Genomic DNA, 18,778 nt, shown 5'->3' with positions numbered 1-18,778 from the left:
TATAAATAAAACTGAATTGAATTTTTATTTTGAACAGAAAGCACACATGACAGGATGTGTAAAAACCAGCGACTGGAAGGAGCAGTCCACCAGTACAGTGGTGTGGTGTTTTCTGTGTGGGTGCCATCAGGGATATGATGGGCCCGCTGCCTGCCACCAGGACCAAACTGGGCTCTGTTGGGTTTTCTTAACTTTTAACCTGCTTAGGGCTAGATTAGCAGGTGAGTTGGTGCCCACTCCTCACCTGGGGTGGTGGGGTGATGGTCTCTCCTGCAGGGGCAGTCTTGCTGCCATGGGCGCTTATGCGGGTGCCAGGCCACCAAGGTCGCTGGGTTCTAGACTTGACTTGAGTGGAGGAAACTAACAGCAACATCATGCTGGGGGTTGGGTGCTTCTTCTTCAGCAATGACAGGGAAGCTGAACAGAGTTTATGGGGAAGATGGAAGGAGGTAAATCCAGGACAATCCTAGAAGCTGCAGAAGACCCAAGACTGGGGTGAAGTTCACCTTCCAGCAGGACACCACCCTGAACATCCACCCAGAAGACCAATCCTCCCTTTAAACTGGACAGAAAAACTGCAAATCAAAACCTAAAACTGCAAATCCAGCTGAGGTTACCTTCATAAAAGAAAAACTGAAACATGAGATGCCATGTTTAATGGATTTTATTATTCCAACGTTTTCCAAGCCTTTGAATCACTTCTCCCAGATTTCAGAACCAGATCAGGTGGAAACTTAATGGAGACTTTACAGAAACATCACAAATGTGTGTACATAACGTTACATGCAAGTATTTACAGTTTCATGTTGTACATGTTGGATCCACAGTGAAGTTCAAGTGTCGCGGTGTGAGCAACCTGCGAGTAAACTTTGACCTAAACATCAGATCAGTCCGCCTGAATCAGCGGGATCCGTTTCTACTTTTATTTCTATGAGCCGCCTTCTTCAGTCTGAAACCACAGAACAAAGAAACTCTTCAGATCATGGCTGAACTTTTCTGGTCTGGATGTGTCTGAAACATGAAACAGTTTTAAACGATCCTCTGATGAAGACTACGGACTTAAGGTGCATTCTGCTTACCGAGAAAAAGACGGTTCTGATTGGTCTTCATTGGGTTATTTCAGTCCTGCTCAGGGAATCAAAATCAGCCAATGAGAACAGAGCAGCTGTTGGGTCAGCAGTTCATAATAAAAGGTCATTCTGGTTAGAGTCTGGGTATGTCCCAGAGCGATCAGTGATTGATGCCGTTTGTTTAATTGGCGAAATGAAACCAACCAACCAGGAAGGACTTCATAAATCAAACATACGACTCAACCCTGCATTTCTGACCAATATTAGTGAACCGTACACTCATAGCACTCATCTTTTTAAGTTCTTTTAAATATGCAAAACTATAAATTATACAACAGAATCAAACTGGCTTTAAACTTTCACCCATAAATACAAACAACAGGAATCAGAACATAAGGCTGAACATTTAAACCCAAATCAGCATCTTTCCTTCAAAATAAAAGCAGCTGCACCATATCTAGACAAGCTCATACTGTAACAACCTGGGAGTCAACCTCCATGATGAGGCATGAACTCAGGACACTTCCTGGAACATGAGCTTGTTTCATGTTTCTGACGTCTTACAGAAACAACTTTAATAAAGCGGAGCTTTAAAAGCAGTCTGGCCGTTTCTTTATCCTTCAGACTCTGAAGAACTTCCAGCGAGCTGAAACAAACCCTGGATGTTGATTCTGTGGCTCGTATGAGTTAGCAGTTCTGTCACTTTAATTCTCTTCAGTTTTATGTGAATCACTTTCTGAGCTGCAAGCATCTTCGACGCTTCAGAACCTGATGAACCCTGCAGCTCGTTTCTGCTCGGCTCCACACCGTCCTATTAACACCTCAGAGGAGCAGCTGTGTTATAAACACACTCCTGTTTAACTTTGGTTCTGGTCGGAGTGCTGAGAAACGAAGATTCAACATGAACAGAAACACCGAGTTACGCTTTAAATTCACTGCAGAACTCTGCTAGAGAAAATAAACAGTTTTTTTGTAAAAATGATTGACCAGAAATCTAAAAGAATCAGAACAAGTTAACCTAAACTCTGCCTGTCCTTCAGCACCGAATCATGACCCGACTCATTATTAACCACCTTCCTCAGCAGCTCCCCTCACATTTTACACAGAACAACATTTGTGAGGAACTGTGATGTAGAAAGTTGTATCGTTGTAACACTGATCAGGTTTGACTCAGCAAAACGTAAAAAAATATTTCTATATAAAACTAAACTAATTGACTCAGAAGATGAAGGTCAGAGGGTATCGTTAAAAGAACCGGGTTCACAGTAAAAGTTGACCCAGAAAAAACTCCCAGACTCTGGAGCTGAGGTTCAATCTCCATTTGGAGAAAGGAACGGCACCTCCTCAACTCATCTCCAGCTGCAACATCTGAACCAAACTGAGAAGCTCCATCAACAGCATCAAAGATTCCTTCAGGGTTCATGCAGCTATTTTTAAACTAAACGATGTGAAAATGTAAACTAAAACACAATGACGACTGGAGGATGTAAACGACATATACAAACGGTTTCCCGCTCAGTATCCCAGATCCAGCTGGATTTTATGCTCGAACATAGCGATGAGCAGCATGATGCAGAAGCCCAGCAGGATGCCGGCGTTCTGCAGGAGGAAGAAGCCACAGTGGCTGAAGCCGTTGTCCCCGGCGTCGTTGTGCAGCATCTCTGGCACCTGAAGCAGAGGTTCAAAAAACAGACAGGAAATAAATCATGGACATTAGGTGCCAGTTATATTGCATTCAAAGGGAAGAAATGATGTAATGTGATTAATCGGGCAGAGGTCCAAGTCTGGTTCCTGGAGAGCTCCTGTCCTGCAGCCTTTAGAAGACTAGACTCATGAGCTCAGACTAAAAATCTAGTTTTTTAACAGCATTTGCCACCAGAGGGCAGCCTCAGGCAGGTTGGTTGAGTTTATGAGAAGCAGCTGAATGTGTGTCATTAACCAGGCTGAGCAGACGCTGACCCAACAGCTTCTCTGCTCCGTCGGTTCCGTCCAGAGGGTCGAACTCACCATGTCCACGAGAGCCACGTACATGAAGAGCCCGGCCGTGAGGGCGAAGATCCACATGCAGATGTTTTCAGCGTAGTGTCCGATCAAAATGCCCGTCACCATGCCGAGGTAGGCCATCATGGCCGACAGCACGTTGTAAAGGATGGCCTGACGCACCGTCATGCCCGCCTTCAAGAGCACCGCAAAGTCACCTGGAGACCGAACACAGATCATCAGACGTGACCTAAGACAGAAACTGTCACATAGCAACACTTTCAGGAGAGTCTGTGAAAAATATCACAGCAAAATTAGGTTAACCACTCCTTCAGTTTGTTCTACGTCACTTTAAATCATCAGATGGAGTCTAAAACTCAGAGATGAGTTTGTCTTCAAGCAATATTTCTGCTGCTGTTTCCCCCTCTCCGCCAAACCGAGTCTGGATTTAATAAATGATCCGAAGCAATGAAAGGCTTCAGTTTAGCACAGCATCAGGGTAAAACTCAAGGTAACACCTGGAAACTAGACGCTACGCCTGCAGAGAGGTATTACAGAAAACTGCTCCAACTGGTTTCAATGGGATGACCATCAGTGTTCAGTCTGCCGTCCAGATCGACACCAAAGGGTTTAAACTCCTCTACCAGCTCCACTTCTTGTCCCATGATGAAAATAATGTTTTCATTACACCTTCAAACATCCTTAAATCTAAATAAAATATTTTAGTCTGAATGCTGCAGATAAACCCGACCCCAACACTGGAGACATTTTTGTGTCGTTGTTTCAAAAGTTCAAAATAGATTCATCGAATTTTTTCATTAAAAACTCAACTAAAAACATCCCATAATGACAACCTGATTGCTTTTCATTTCTGCAATTATTTTCTAAATAAAAAACTAAGAAAACACATGTACATAAGTATTCACAACCTTTGCACCGAGGCTTAAAACTCAGGTTCATCCTGTTTCCGCTGATCGTCCTCGAGATGTTTCTGCAGCTTAACTGGAAACCATCTGTGTTAAACTCAGTTTGACTGGGCGGGATTTGGAAAGGCGCACACCTGTCTCTAAGACCCCAGAGGTGACAGTCAAAGCACAAACCACACAGGAAGACGAAGGAAACGTCTGTAGTAGTCTGTAGACAGGATTGTCACAAGGCACAAATCTGAGGAAAGGTACAGAAATATCTGAGAGGCCTCCATCATCACCTTCAGGACTTCTTCCTAGAGAAGCCGACCGTCTACACTGAATTGGGGGGAGAAGGGCTTTCAGTGATGGAGGTGACCAAGAACCTGATGGTCACGCTGTTAGAGCTCCAGCACTGATCTGAGGTGAAAGGAGAACTATCCAGGACAACCATCTCTGTAATAATCCACCAATCAGGCCTGTATCTGGTCAGAAAACCAGGTGGTTCTTACCCTCACAGTGAAGCATGGTGGTGGTAGCGTCATGCTGTGGGGATGCTTTTCAATGGCAGGAACTGGAAGACTAATCGGAACAGAAGGACAAATAATGCAGCAATGCAGAAACATCCTGGATGAAAACCTTCTCCAGAGCGCTCTGGCCCTCAAACTGGGGCGACGGTTCATCTTCAGCTGGACAACGACCCAAAGCATCCATACAAGATCTCACAGGTCTGGTTTCAGAATGCCAGGACTAACCCTAACCCGGTCCTGGAGCGGCCCAGTCAGAGCCAGACCTGAGCCCAATGGAACATCTCTGGGAAGATCTGAAAACGGCTGCACAAATGTTTCCCATCCAACCTGGTGGATCTTGAGAGGTTCTGCTAAGATGAAAGGGCCAAATGGGCCAAAGATCGGCGTGTCGAGCTTGTGGCGCCATATTCAAGACGACCCTAAGCTGTAATTGCCGCCAAAAAGTGCATCAACAAAGTATTGAGCAAAAGGTGTGAACACTTATGTCCAAATGATCTCTTAAATCTTTAAGTTTAGAAATATTAGAACCATTTTTTGTCTTCATTATACGGGGGATTTGTGTAGTTTTGATGGGAAAAAATAACTTTGGAAAAAGCTGCAACATAAAAGAAAGTGAAAAAATGAAAGCGCTGTGAATACTTTCCTGATATATCACTGACAGGCATGTTAAACAGTGCAGTGGAGAGAAAGATTACACTACATGTACTTCTACTAACGATGTCAACATTTATGCTGACATTAAACTGATAACGTTAATGAATTTATAAAAAGAAACAGAACCTTTTCAGATTGTTAGAAACGTTTTCCGTAGTAACGGTGCACCTTCACCTGAGTGGTGGTGTTCAGTTCCTTAAACTAAAGTACGTTTTTCTGATTAAGGTAAAACTGTTCGAGGAACCCAAGTATACCAACATATACTGTCTGCCTGTCTAGAGATGTTATTTGTAAGCCGGGGAACTGAGATAGAACCGAGTTGGATTCAAAGTGATGTACAACGTCTGACTGCACCACTGGAACTGGAGCAAACAGTAGCAGCAGGAGCTTTGTGTGATGGTGCTGCCTCTCCTTCCAACGAGCAGCAGGACTGGAGGTCTTACCCAACTCATGAGGCAACTCATGGCAGAAAACGGCCACAGACGTACTGAGTCCACTGGACAGACTCTCAGTGAAGGCAGCTCCTGCAGAAAGACACGGAGACATTAGAGACAAAGGTCCAAAGGTCGCACAAAAACAGGTTTTCAGCTGTGATTCCCTCCGACTTCCTGAGTCATTTTGAGATTTTTCAGCCTGAGCAGAAAGCAGCTCACCGATGGCGAGGCCGTCGCTGAAGTTGTGCAGCCCGTCACCCATGATGACCATCCAAGCGAGCGTGGCCACTCCGGCCTGCTGGAAGTGCTGCTCCGAGTACGAGTGGGAGTGGCTGTGCGGGTGGTGGTTCTGGGAGTGGTGGTGATGCAGGATGTGGTGGTAGTCATGGTGATGGTGATGCATGCTGTCGGCCTGGCCCACCGTGTCATGGAAGTGGGAGTGGCATTTGTTCTCGCAGTCCTCCGCTAAGTACCCTGCGGCGCCACCTGAAGGTTGGCCATAGCTCTCTGGCGAGACAATGGAGACCTGCGGCGTCAACATCACCTGCTCCTCCTCCGCCACGCTGCTGGAGTGGTCGACAAACGTGCTGGCGCCGTTAGTCTCCACGTCTGCGCATAGAAAACACACATCCAGACCAAACAGACTGAAATGTCTCCTGCACCAAGCTCAGTATTGATGTTTTAATATCAACTCAGATGCTGTTTTTCTCCTGGATGTCGCCTCACCTTCACTTGGCTTCACCTCGCTCTCCTCCAGAGCGGGCTGCTTCTCTGGATCTGACTTAACGTTCTGGTCCCATTTCTTCTGGATCTGTATGGACACCAAAGATCATCTGTTTTATTAATAAAGGTGCATCTGGCGCCATCTGCTGGAAAGTCTTTTAGTGTCATCTTCCTAAAACTGCATCAAAATAATCATCAGCAGATATTTTACTGGCATAGAGAGCGGAGAGGCGTGGTTAGGATATAATCAGCTACATATTGTGCAACCCTTCTGCATGCGGGACGACCCAGGAGTTCACCGTCAGTTATCAGCCCTTTATCACACCAGAGTGAGCATTGATGAAAAAGATCTCAGGCGAGTTTCTAACCTTCTGTTTCTTGTCTTTGTACATTTTTCCCAGCGTCAGGAAGTGTTCAATCAGGAACATGAAGTAGACTCCTCCCAGAGCGGTCAGGCCTTTCCACATGCCATCCAGGTTTTCCCCATTTCCTTCATGGAGGTGATGTTCTTCGAGGTCCACACCAGGCTCCTCATGGTGATGGTGCTGATGGCTTCCCTGAGACTGAAGAGAGGAAAAAGAAGAACTTTGATACACTGCAGCTGCTCCACGTCTGGAGGCCCCGTCCTGTTTTAGTATCTGTAGCATCTCCACTGATGTTGGTACATGGAGTTAAATTAGTGGAAAGAAAAACTGTCTCGAATCAACTAACTGATGGTGTCTGATGTACCAAACAATCAGGTTTTCTCTGCAGCGCCACATGGTTAAAGGTGTGTGGCTGAAACCACTAAGTGTACATTATCATGCAAGCACAGCAGGTGGAAATTTAAGTGATGTAAAACTTGACACGTTTTTTAGATGTAGGATTTATTCCTGTCCTGTACGAGTTTCTCTGCATGTTTAAAGATCTTTAAATGTGACCTTGGTTTGAAACTGAGGTTAGACACCTGGACTGCTGCGGTCCCCAGCCAAGAACTGAGCCTGGAGGACAAACCAATTTAAGGCTTTGTCAAATATTACGTGAGGAAGGAGAGCTGTTAGATCAGTGAGGCTCCATTACTCACAGGAAGTTAGGGATACCTGGCTCTCATTATAGTGATATTATATGAGGAAACATTTAAGCAGAAGCATGCAGTGGTGATTTCCACATCTCCAACAATTTATTGAAACAAAAGCCAACAACAGTGGTGGATTTACCACAACATTATATGTCAATGTCTAAATAACGTGTCATGTGACCTTCAGCATCAACTACAGCTCGACAACAACTTCTCGGGCTGTTCAGAAGTCCACTTATTATCTTCTGAGGCATGGCATCCCATTCATTCCTCAGGTCACTGAGGTTCTGTGGTACATAGTTACGAGCCTCTAGACGGCGACTCGGCTGATCCAATGGGTTTTCTGTGGGATTCAGGTCTGGAGAAGCTGCAGGTCACTCCATTCGAGGTACCTGAGTCTCTAGTAGCTGTTCCCTAAAGATGGGACCTCAAGGAGCTGGAGCATTGTTATCCATGAAGATGAAACTAGCCCTGTTTTGGTCATGCAGGGTCACAATGACTGGATTAATATAATTCAGGTAGTATGGGCTAGTCACTATACAGAGTGTAGGGTGGTTCTGTATTGACCAACAGTGGCTGATGCATACCGCTCTCCTTGATGCCATCAACATTGTTGGATCATCACTTCTGCTCAAAGGGAATTGATTTTCATCAGAAAACCACAGTGAGGTCACTGGTCACCCATCCAGTGGAAATGCAGGTTGTCCATCACGTAGATCAATTTCTGTGACTCTTCCAGTCTCTGTATCTTTGTCGCAACCTGCTGACGGCACTCTGTGACTCTCTAAGCTCATTGGCCACTTCAGTCTGAGAACTTCCTGTTTGAAGCCTCGAAATGGCTACTGTTGATCAGCTGTTAGGTGTCGTCAAAATGTGACCAAACACCTGTTGTGAACTTTGCTGTTAAGCTCCCTGTTAGGGACAAGTACTGAAACGCTGAACATTTGGACATGTGCGTTCAAAGGTTCAGAGGTCATCCCATTAAGTTCACCTGGAAAAGCTTTAGAGTATTTTAGGTTCATGCTGAAATTTCACTCAAAAGCTGAACATCAATGACTTTTAGTGAGTAGTGAATGTATCTTTATTTTTTGAAAAATAAACAAAGGGTCAGATTATTCTGATCAAAATGTAGAATTCAAAAAGACGGGACCAATGACTCATCCTTGCGGTACACCATAAGCCACGCCGAGGTAGCTGGTTACTGACAGTGATAAAAGTTCTACAGGTAGAAACGCTGAAAAAAATTTGATTCTGAACTTTTATTCTAAAATTTGGAGAAAGACAAATGGTTTAATTTACAACAGCTAGACTTTCATCTTATAAGAACATTATTCTCTTATTAATCCATCTCTCCACCAATGTCACAGATTTTATGTTACCGTCCATTAAGGTTGTAAATAAATCTGAGAGTTTAATTCTTTAATTTCTTTAAAATGACAGCACCAACTCTAGTGTACGAGAAGTGGTCACCTTCCTCCACATGGACTCACGTGAGGTATGAGGTGCAGGAAGGCGTCGCCGCTCAGCGTTCCCACAGCCAGCGCCACCAGGAAGCTGAGGAGGAACTTGAAGAAGACTTTGTTCATGAGCGGGATGAGGACGACGCCGAGCAGGGAGAGCATACTGATGATGGTGATGGCGAGGAAGCCGCCGACCCACGCTGCAACAAACCAACGTATGGCAGAAACTCAAACCGTGACGATCAGCCGTTAGCTGAAGTTCAAACCAAAACGTTTAGTTCAGGCAAAGGTTGGGAAAACTGGTTGGAATCTTTGAAAGGTAACAAAACTAAAAAGCCTTAAAAGTTGTTTTTTATTAAATTATTAAATTATACAATTATTACATAAATGTAGAATTATTAGAGACAGTCTAGAAATGTAAAACCTGAAGAACTGCTGAGTTTTCTCCTCTTTGCTGTGAGTCTGTTTAACGCAGCCGGAGACGGCGAGGAAATCTGACCCGTTAAAGAGGAAAGAATCAGTTCCAAGCATTTTTCTGCTCCATCACTAAGCCGACCCGTTTCCCTTAAAGCCTCAGTCGGAACTGGTCTTACCTGCCGTGATGTGCTTGGTGGTTTCTCCGCCGCCGTGCTCGCTGTGGTTATGGTCTCCATGGTGACTGTGAGAATGTTTATGCCCTGAAAACACAGAGAAATACGTTGCATCAGACAACTTAGCTGCTATGATCTGGTTCAGGTTTAGACTGGACCCGACGGCGAGCAGCTCTTCTGTAAAGACTTTATTTTTAAGCACTAATGCAGAACTTTGCTCAGTTTGTGGCTGATGTTAAAACTCCCGCCAATCAATACAGGTTCGTCTCAATGAATGAAAATATTTTATTTTAGTAATTTAATTCAAAATGTGAAACCTAACATGTTTAAACGAATTACCAACTAACTTATTAGTAAATGGTAAATAGCCTGTATTTGTTTAGCGCTTTTTAAGTCCCCAGAGACCCCAAAGCGCTTCACGCTACAACCAGTCATCCACCCATTCATCCACCCATTCATCCACCCATTCATCCACCCACTGACAGTGCTGAGCTACCTTGTAGCCACAGCTGCGTCACATCCAGCCTAAACGTGTTAAGACAAGGAAGTCTGGTGACCAACAGGAGCACCTTCAGCTCCATCGGTCTGATGCCATCAGCCTCCACGCCTCCTGCTGCATCTCCCTCCATCTTCCCTCCTTTTATTAGCTTGACTGTTTCTATGGATTATGTTATAGAACATTTTAGTTCCTTGCTTGATTTGCTCCTTGATTCTCTACAGGAACTGACAAAAGTCTTAGAACCCCTCAGTGTTGATCCATTCTTCTCTTATTTAGTCTTAGAGTAATGGTTTCTCAGCCTTGCAGCTGTGTGAGATAATATGTACGCCACGCTGTTAAGATTATGTCTGGGACAACAGGTCTCATGAAAGTCAGCTTGAAAACTGTTGTAGCTTCTAGGAGAACCTTTGCTTTGTCTGGTCAGAATGATTTGGCAGCACTACTGAGAACTTCTCCAATGCTGTAAAATCCTTCTCTCTTGCAAGATTAAAATAAAACTGATTCTGAGTGACAATCATCCGTCTCTGGATACGAATTTTTCTTGAACAATTACGTAGATATTTGACGCTGGATGAACAAATTTAACTTTTTAGGGTTTCTTTGGACCTGCTGTGTTTATAAAAACACTCAGAAGAAGCTAATCTGCAGTTATCTGAACTACAGAGAGCGCTGCTTCCTGCCTCAAACCGAACCAGAAGAGAAACTAAACCTGTTTAACCAATTATGATGAAGTCTCTGATTAGAACCTGTTAATCCGGATCACTCCACAAACACAAGGTGTTTACGGTAAAAACAGTCGTGAAAAGCTTGCTGTACAGGTGGACAACACACCTCTCACTGTGACCTGTCTCAGCTGTACCCTCACCTCCATTTAACATCAGCCAGGTTTAACAGGAAGTGTCTGACGCTCCTACCTCTGTCCTCATAGCGGGAGGCGTCTCCATGCAGGAGACACGCCCCACTGTCGATCTGGTTGAGGAGGGCGGGGCACAGGTAGACGAAGTCTCCGAGGGCGACGACCCCGTCTTGTGACATCCCGTGTGAGAAGAGGAGACCAGAGGCGTTCAAACACTGCAGGAGAAAATAGCGAAACTTTTAAAACATCTGACCTAATCTGGGTTCATCCAAATGAAAACCTGAGTTTAAAACATCTCAACTTTCATCCAATTAATTAATCAGCTAAACCGTCACTAAATGCTTTTTGTCTTTGGATTTTTCAGCAGCTGCAGGTCATCAAATTCAAAAATCTGTTGCAGCTTCTCAGCTTTATTTCAACATTTAGTCAACAGGAGACAAAATGAGTGATGTACCAATAAATCCAACAGTGTGATCGGCACTGAAATTAAAAAATAAATTCATGTAATGAATTCAAACTTTGATCTCCAAACATTTACAGTCCATAAACGCATCAGGAAGCAGCCTGGTTGGTCTGATTAATTATCCGTTTTAATTTTAGTGACAATCAGATGAAGTTCAGGGGGACAGGCTGTGATGCAGGAATGGAGAAAAACTCCTGATTTCTTAAATTTTCAGTTGGATTCAACTAGCAGCTCTGCTCTGCTACCTGCAGGACAGTCTTACCTTTAAGGGTCATAATTGTTATGTTTCCTTGTTGAATTTATTATTTTCCTTTAGAAAATCAATTAAAAATTGTAATTTAACAGGTCAGACCTCAAAGGAAACAGAATCGGCCGCTAAAAGCCTGATGGGTGCATCTATAGACAAGCTGCTCCTTTTAAATCACTTCCTGTTTCATGAATAACATCTACAGCATCAGGAGTCGCACCTCTTCAGTGTCCAGGCTGCGGTTCTGCAGATGATCCTGATCCTGGTCATCATGGTCGTGATGGTGATCGTGGTCATGACCATGACCGTGATGGTGGTCGTGATGGTGATCGTGGTCATGACCATGATGGTGATTTTCTGCAGCCGTCTGTGCTGGCCTCTCTTTAACGGCCGTGGCGGTTCCTTCTCCAGATGGACCCGCTCCATCCAAGCTTCTCTTTTGTGTTTTCACCAACAAACCGGCGCCTTTCCCCGATGTGGTTCTGACATCCTGACCTGCCGGTGCTGAGATGTTGGGTTTCATCTGGTGCAGGTCGAGGTGACTGTCCGATTCCTCAGTTCTGTTCTGATTTGCAGTCCGGTTCCTGTGGACATGGTGGTGATAGTGGTGGTGACCATGTTGGTGATGATGATCATGGTGGTGGCCTGCTTGTTCCCGGTGCTTCACCATGATATTCCTGATCCGACCGAGACCGACGCTCCGCATCAGACGCTTCAGACCATCCAGAGAGATGGTTCCGTTTTCTCCGTACCTGTTTGGACCAATAAAACATGGCGGTTACAGCTCGAAGAGAATGTGGAGAACCAACTTAACGAAGGTGACCGGGTTTCACCAGGAGCTCTAACCTCATGGGTTACTATGATTAAATAATGGATCTGAACCAGCTCTGATGAGTTCTGTATCACTTTGGCACCACTTTGTTGCTTTAAATCCGCCGCATTCTTCTGAGACTGATACAATATTTATTTCTTGTCATTTTAATGATTTGTTTCTGAACTGAAATATTAAACTTTTTCACAGTATTTCCATTCTTTGAAATGTCCTTGTAAATAAAGTTGACCTTGACCTTAGATCCATCGGACTACAGTTGAATTCGTTGTTCAACAGACCAACACAAAGAGGCGCATCATGTGATGTGAAAGGAAACCGATACATGGCCTCAGTTTAGTCCACTAACAGAATCAGAAGAGTGTATTCAGCCCCCTCTACTCTGATACCCCAGAAGAAAAGACAAGAGTCTATCTGTGTGTAATTTCATTTAATTCGGTTTATTTATGCAGAACTAATTGACAATAATCACCATCCAAGGCGCTTTACAGGTCCAATTTATTTCCAATTATACACATAAATCCATTTATATGGACAGACTGGACCCAAAAATCCGGTCCAATCTGAACCTAAATGTAATACAAGACTGTATAATTCGCTTTATAGTGCTAATGGGTCGAAGGTCATCTGTGTAAGGAAGCCCAGCAGACCCAATACCTTCGCAGCGATCCCTCGTTCTGAGCGAGCATGTGGCGACGGCGGAAAGGAATGGGTCCAGTTTACCAGGCTCAGTATCTGGAGAGACCAGCTGGACTTTCCATTCCACATGAAGCCCGCCACACATTTCAGAACCATGGATCAGTCTTCTTCCACCAAACAATCACGTGTTACTTGTGCTGTTCTCTCACATAAGACCTCAATAAAACAGTGAAGCCTGTGTCAGCGTGGCGAAACAACGAACCTGGTTTATTACAGCTTTTAGAAAACTTTACAGCCTGTGGAGCTATAATGACCCAATTCTTCTCCGGCTTCGTTTCTGTATTACTGAGCGTTAAAAGACAGACTTTTAGTACGACTGTTTACATCGGCAGCAGCCAACAACGATACAAGCACTTTACCCAGCAACCTCACCTGTGGAACAGCGCCTCCAGGTGTTCCCTCCTGCTCTGCTCGGCTCTCTGAGAGTCAACCACAGCCGACAGGAACCGGGAGCCGCCGGGAGCCTCCGTGGTGGATGGGGAGCAGTCTGAAGCTGCCAAAACGCCGCTCGCAGTGAACAAAAGCATCACAGCCAGGATGGCTGCACTCATCTGCTCGTTCATCATCTCTGCTGAGACAAAACATCATGTCTGAATTATCAGAGTACAGAAAACTGTGGTGAGCAGCAGTACAGATGCCTCCATGTTTCTCTTCTCCTGCCAAGCAGCCAGACTTTTCTGAAATCTTTTCAAACATTTTTTTCCTTTCTTTCAGGAGACCTCTCACAATTTTTCTTTGGACTTTGGGTTTCAGTCCTGTCTTTGTACCTGACATCATGCTGTGCAGAGTATGCATGAAAGCAGATGGCCGCAAACCTTTACCCAGAAGATGAACAGCACCTGCAAGTCGGTCTGAGTAAAATAAGCGGACAAAGTTCAAAGAAAACCTTAAAGACCTGCAGAAGGCGCAGAGAAAAGTGAGAAAAATAAAAAAATTCAGGAACGTCTTGAAAGGTTTCGACAAAGCTCCAGAAATCCTGCTTTAGTTTAGAGGAAACCTGCCACAGACCGGTAAGGAAAACAGGACCCGCTGTGGTTCTGTTGAGGAGTGTAGAAACAAGAGCGGTTCTGCAGACTAACCAGCCAAAAGGAAGTGAACTACACTGTTCTGGTGAATCAGATACCTGCTAAGTGATTCCAGCATCTGCTAAATGTAACAAGTGGTGACATCAACCTCCTCATATGAACCAGACTCAGTTTTCCTTCACACATCAGAGCAGAAATCCCCACATTTATCATCTCTAACCTTTAAAACCAGTTTTCAGAGGAAGGAAGTGAAACAGCGTGCTGACTGGGCTCAAAGGGGAACTCTTCTGAACTACTTGGTCTTTTACTTATGTGCAATACGTCCAGTATTTTATATTTTGTCAACTCACCTAAACACTTACTAAGGAAAAAAGATTTGGCCTGCTGAGGGAAGGAAACTGAATTAAAAACGGTTATAATCTGATCCAACAGCAGCTGCAGATCTGGCTGTTATAAACAGTCACTTTTAAACAATAGGAGCCACATGTCAGGGTAATTATGGAAGCAGATTACTCTAAAAACACCAATTATTCTAGAAATCCTGTTAAAGGATGTTCTGAACATCCCTTAAACTCACTGTGGAGTTAATAAAAAGACAGATGAGATCAGGAAAATATCGGGTTTATGGTTTGCTGGAAGATAAGCCGAATTAAAGAAGAGCTTCTAATAAATATCGTGGCATAAAATCATACTGCTCTTCATCACCGTGGCAAAGAAATATTTAAATGTTTGCTTTTCAGAACAGAGTTCGGCTTAGATTTCAGAAAGAGAAAACCATGTCAGATTATTACTTTAGAGCAAAATCAGCGTGATTGTACTAATTATTAGAGGAAATAGAGGTAAATATCTATCATTGGTTGAGATAAACTGTATGTTAACTGGGTTATCCTACTTGTTATCAGCCCGAAAATGGTTTCATAGCTCGGTGGATGCTGACAGACGGGATGTTCCAGGTGGCTGCGGCCCGGAATCAGGCCTCATGCTCCCGCCCAGTCCGGACCTCTGTCTGCCGGTCAAATCTAACCATAAAACTTTAATGAACACCGTGTACAGCGGCCACACACGTCCGTTTTCCACTCCAGACCCACTCACAACCCAGAGGTAAACAGAAACACGTTGTTTTTGTGCGCTCCGCACCAGTCCGGTGCCGTGTGCACAAAGGCGGTAAAACCCGGAAACTGTGCCGCTGAATGCTGCCCCCGCTGTGCGGAGAGGACCGCAGCGGAGCAGCAGGAGCTCCAGGCGGCAGAAAACTCAACTAAACCGACAATTAAATATACGAAACCGACTTACAGCGGGGGAACAGGGTCCTTTATGGTCCTCCCAGGTTCTGCTCGGTGTCTTCTGGTCCTCCGCTTCGGTCAGTATTGAATGAGCACTGTGGCGCCTTCACGCCCTGTCGGAAATCTGGGCTTCCCCCAGGGATGGATGAGTCTGAGGAAGATGCAAATCTCATCATCCCCATCCAGAAACATTCTGGATGGGGATGGATGGGATACCTGTCAAATAAACCAACTAAAGGAGAGAAGAACATTTTTATTTGTACCAAGGTGGCAAAATCTGCTGTTTTAAAGCAACAGAATATCTAGACCTTACTGAAAAGAAAAATGTTAATATAAAAAATAATTCATTCTGCAAAATAGTAACAATTATCAGGCTGATTTATTTTAGATTTGAAAATTGCATATATAATTATTAAACAAATAACCAGAAGCAACGTTGAAACTTTTACCCAACTAAGAAACTGGCCATGTCTGAAAAAGAAGATGACTTTTTTTATTGACTTGTATTATGGATCTGTGTATCTGTAACAATTTCTGCTGGTATATAATGTTTTCATATATCCAAACTTTTAAAAATCATTTCCAGGCTCACTTACAAACTCTTAAAGAAAATCCCACAGACATCTTTTATTTAACTGGTAACCTAAAACTGAAATATTAGTAACTGAAGACAAAACCCCACCCCTCCCACATTTAAATGTCGAAACATTTCCATATGGTTGGATCGTGAAAGGTGAAGAACCTACCTTCTAATGATGTCTAAATGGGATGAAAGGTGCTTGAGGTCCGTAAAAACAGGCCAAGCCTGTCTCAGGTTAAATTTGGAGGGACCACTGCCATAAAAAAGTCAACATTTTCAATAATTCTTCATAGGCTGAAGAAAGACAAGCATTGGGGACCTTAAATCGGCATAAAAAACATGTCCATGTCTGGATGGTAGTCATTTTAGGCTCCAGGGAGAATATAGTGCTGCAGACTTTTTTGTCATTGTTGCCTGAAAAACAAAGAGGAGAGGAAACAATCCAGACTATTTTAACGTGTTTAAATGTTTTATCTGTGAACTAATATGTGATCTTTGTGATTGGGAGAAATGCCATCAACTTCAAGTGTTATGGCTACACTGGATTATTTTATTGGCCATAAATGCTTGAATCCCACTCCAGTGTTGTGTGTTGACTCTTTTATTATGTGTGCTGTGTGTTATTACAACCCAGAAACTGTTGGGAACCCAAACCGTTCTTTCTTATAGGAGGACAGAGATTTTTGTGCATATGTTTGTGAAAAAAACAGTAAAATCTTTGCTTTTCTGCAGATTTTCAGATCTCTTATCAACAAACAGAGATTTATTGTAGAAATTCTCCACATTGGCTCTGATCTGTACGCCCAGATGTGTTGTTCTAACTTATGAAGCAGTTTATTATACAGGTCCTTCTCAAAATATTAGCATATTGTGATAAAGTTCATTATTTTCCATAATGTCATGATGAAAATTTAACATTCATATATTTTAGATTCATTGCACACTAACTGAAATATTTCAGGTCTTTTATTGTCTTAATACGGATGATTTTGGCATACAGCTCATGAAAACCCAAAATTCCTATCTCACAAAATTAGCATATTTCATCCGACCAATAAAAGAAAAGTGTTTTTAATACAAAAAACGTCAACCTTCAAATAATCATGTACAGTTATGCACTCAATACTTGGTCGGGAATCCTTTTGCAGAAATGACTGCTTCAATGCGGCGTGGCATGGAGGCAATCAGCCTGTGGCACTGCTGAGGTCTTATGGAGGCCCAGAATGCTTCAATAGCGGCCTTTAGCTCATCCAGAGTGTTGGGTCTTGAGTCTCTCAACGTTCTCTTCACAATATCCCACAGATTCTCTATGGGGTTCAGGTCAGGAGAGTTGGCAGGCCAATTGAGCACAGTGATACCATGGTCAGTAAACCATTTACCAGTGGTTTTGGCATTGTGAGCAGGTGCCAGGTCGTGCTGAAAAATTAAATCTTCATCTCCATAAAGCTTTTCAGCAGATAGAAGCATGAAGTGCTCCAAAATCTCCTGATAGCTAGCTGCATTGACCCTGCCCTTGATAAAACACAGTGGACCAACACCAGCAGCTGACACGGCACCCCAGACCATCACTGACTGTGGGTACTTGACACTGGACTTCTGGCATTTTGGCATTTCCTTCTCCCCAGTCTTCCTCCAGACTCTGGCACCTTGATTTCTGAATGACATGCAGAATTTGCTTTCATCCAAAAAAAGTACTTTGGACCACTGAGCAACAGTCCAGTGCTGCTTCTCTGTAGCCCAGGTCTGGGGAACGGGGCACCTGCAGCCCATTTCCTGCACACGCCTGTGCACGGTGGCTCTGGATGTTTCTACTCCAGACTCAGTCCACTGCTTCCGCAGGTCCCCCAAGGTCTGGAATCGGCCCTTCTCCACAATCTTCCTCAGGGTCCGGTCACCTCTTCTCGTTGTGCAGCGTTTTCTGCCACACTTTTTCCTTCCCACAGACTTCCCACTGAGGTGCCTTGATACAGCACTCTGGGAACAGCCTATTCGTTCAGAAATTTCTTTCTGTGTCTTACCCTCTTGCTTGAGGGTGTCAATAGTGGCCTTCTGGACAGCAGTCAGGTCGGCAGTCTTACCCATGATTGGGGTTTTGAGTGATGAACCAGGCTGGGAGTTTTAAAGGCCTCAGGAATCTTTTGCAGGTGTTTAGAGTTAACTCGTTGATTCAGATGATTAGGTTCATAGCTCGTTTAGAGACCCTTTTAATGATATGTTAATTTTGTGAGATAGGAATTTTGGGTTTTCATGAGCTGTATGCCAAAATCATCCGTATTAAGACAATAAAAGACCTGAAATATTTCAGTTAGTGTGCAATGAATCTAAAATATATGAATGTTAAATTTTCATCATTACATTATGGAAAATAATGAACTTTATCACAATATGCTAATATTTTGAGAAGGACCTGTATGTATAAGCTCAAACAAGCAAATGAAACCCCATTTCTACACTGTGAGGCTACAAGAGGTACAGAATTTGGATTACACCCAGTAACCGCCATGAGAGAAACATTTATCCAGACTGCAGAAAACCAAACCTGTAGTTTTCATGAAGATGTGAATTCCTTTCAGTTTGACCTCTTTTTGCTGCTGTCGGTATTAAAAACCAAACATCTCTGTGATAATAATGAGCTGAGTCTACTCTTGCAGCCCATGGAGCAGCACCTATACAGGAAATTAGCGTCTACATGTTCCTGGTATTGCCTACTTTATTATTGTTTTTCTTTGGACTTGGTCGTTTTTACTCATATTTGGTATTTCGAAGGCATTAAGTTGAAAACTTGTCTATGCAGATTAAACACTTTCCTAATACATGATTCCTACGTCCCATTTAAGTTATTTTTCTACAGCTACAAAAGCATCAAACAGGCATTTAGAAAAAACTCTAAATAA

General features: G+C 43.6%; 1 protein-coding gene across 4 annotated transcripts; it reads right to left on the bottom strand.

The window, feature by feature from the left end:
* Window positions 1-646: 646 nt before the first annotated feature.
* LOC124870222 (zinc transporter ZIP6-like) lies at window positions 647-15,479 on the bottom strand. 4 transcript variants are annotated; one of them, XM_047368775.1, is made up of 12 exons: window positions 15,315-15,479; window positions 13,369-13,567; window positions 11,689-12,220; window positions 10,817-10,973; window positions 9,407-9,490; window positions 8,844-9,013; window positions 6,665-6,859; window positions 6,300-6,384; window positions 5,793-6,182; window positions 5,583-5,663; window positions 3,078-3,268; window positions 647-2,738 (listed from the first exon to the last, which is right to left on the bottom strand). In XM_047368775.1, exons 2-12 carry the CDS (start codon window positions 13,560-13,562, stop codon window positions 2,586-2,588), a joined length of 2,232 nt encoding a protein of 743 aa, XP_047224731.1. In that variant the 5' UTR covers window positions 13,563-13,567; window positions 15,315-15,479; the 3' UTR covers window positions 647-2,585. The 4 variants fall into 4 exon arrangements, with proteins under 4 accessions (XP_047224731.1, XP_047224729.1, XP_047224732.1 ...); XM_047368773.1 differs by having other exon boundaries at window positions 13,369-13,564; window positions 15,315-15,476; XM_047368776.1 differs by lacking the exon at window positions 15,315-15,479 and adding an exon at window positions 14,914-15,194.
* Between the last annotated feature and the right edge of the window lie 3,299 nt (window positions 15,480-18,778).

The sequence above is a fragment of the Girardinichthys multiradiatus genome, chromosome 6 (assembly GCF_021462225.1).
Source record: "Girardinichthys multiradiatus isolate DD_20200921_A chromosome 6, DD_fGirMul_XY1, whole genome shotgun sequence".
Classification (NCBI taxonomy): Eukaryota; Metazoa; Chordata; class Actinopteri; order Cyprinodontiformes; family Goodeidae; genus Girardinichthys; species Girardinichthys multiradiatus.
Note: the sequence above shows the minus strand (reverse complement) of the source record. Positions and strands in the feature narration are given on the sequence as shown.

Bases quoted from the DNA above. Each gene is read 5' to 3' on its own strand.
- LOC124870222 (XM_047368775.1), bottom strand. From the start codon at position 13,562: ATGATGAACGAGCAGATGAGTGCAGCCATCCTGGCTGTGATGCTTTTG. The intron at 3,269-5,582 runs GTAAGACCTCCA...TTCGGTCTCCAG, and splicing joins TGAGTTGCCTCATGAGTTGG to GTGACTTTGCGGTGCTCTTG. The intron at 2,739-3,077 runs GTGAGTTCGACC...CCTCTGCTTCAG, and splicing joins ACGTGGCTCTCGTGGACATG to GTGCCAGAGATGCTGCACAA.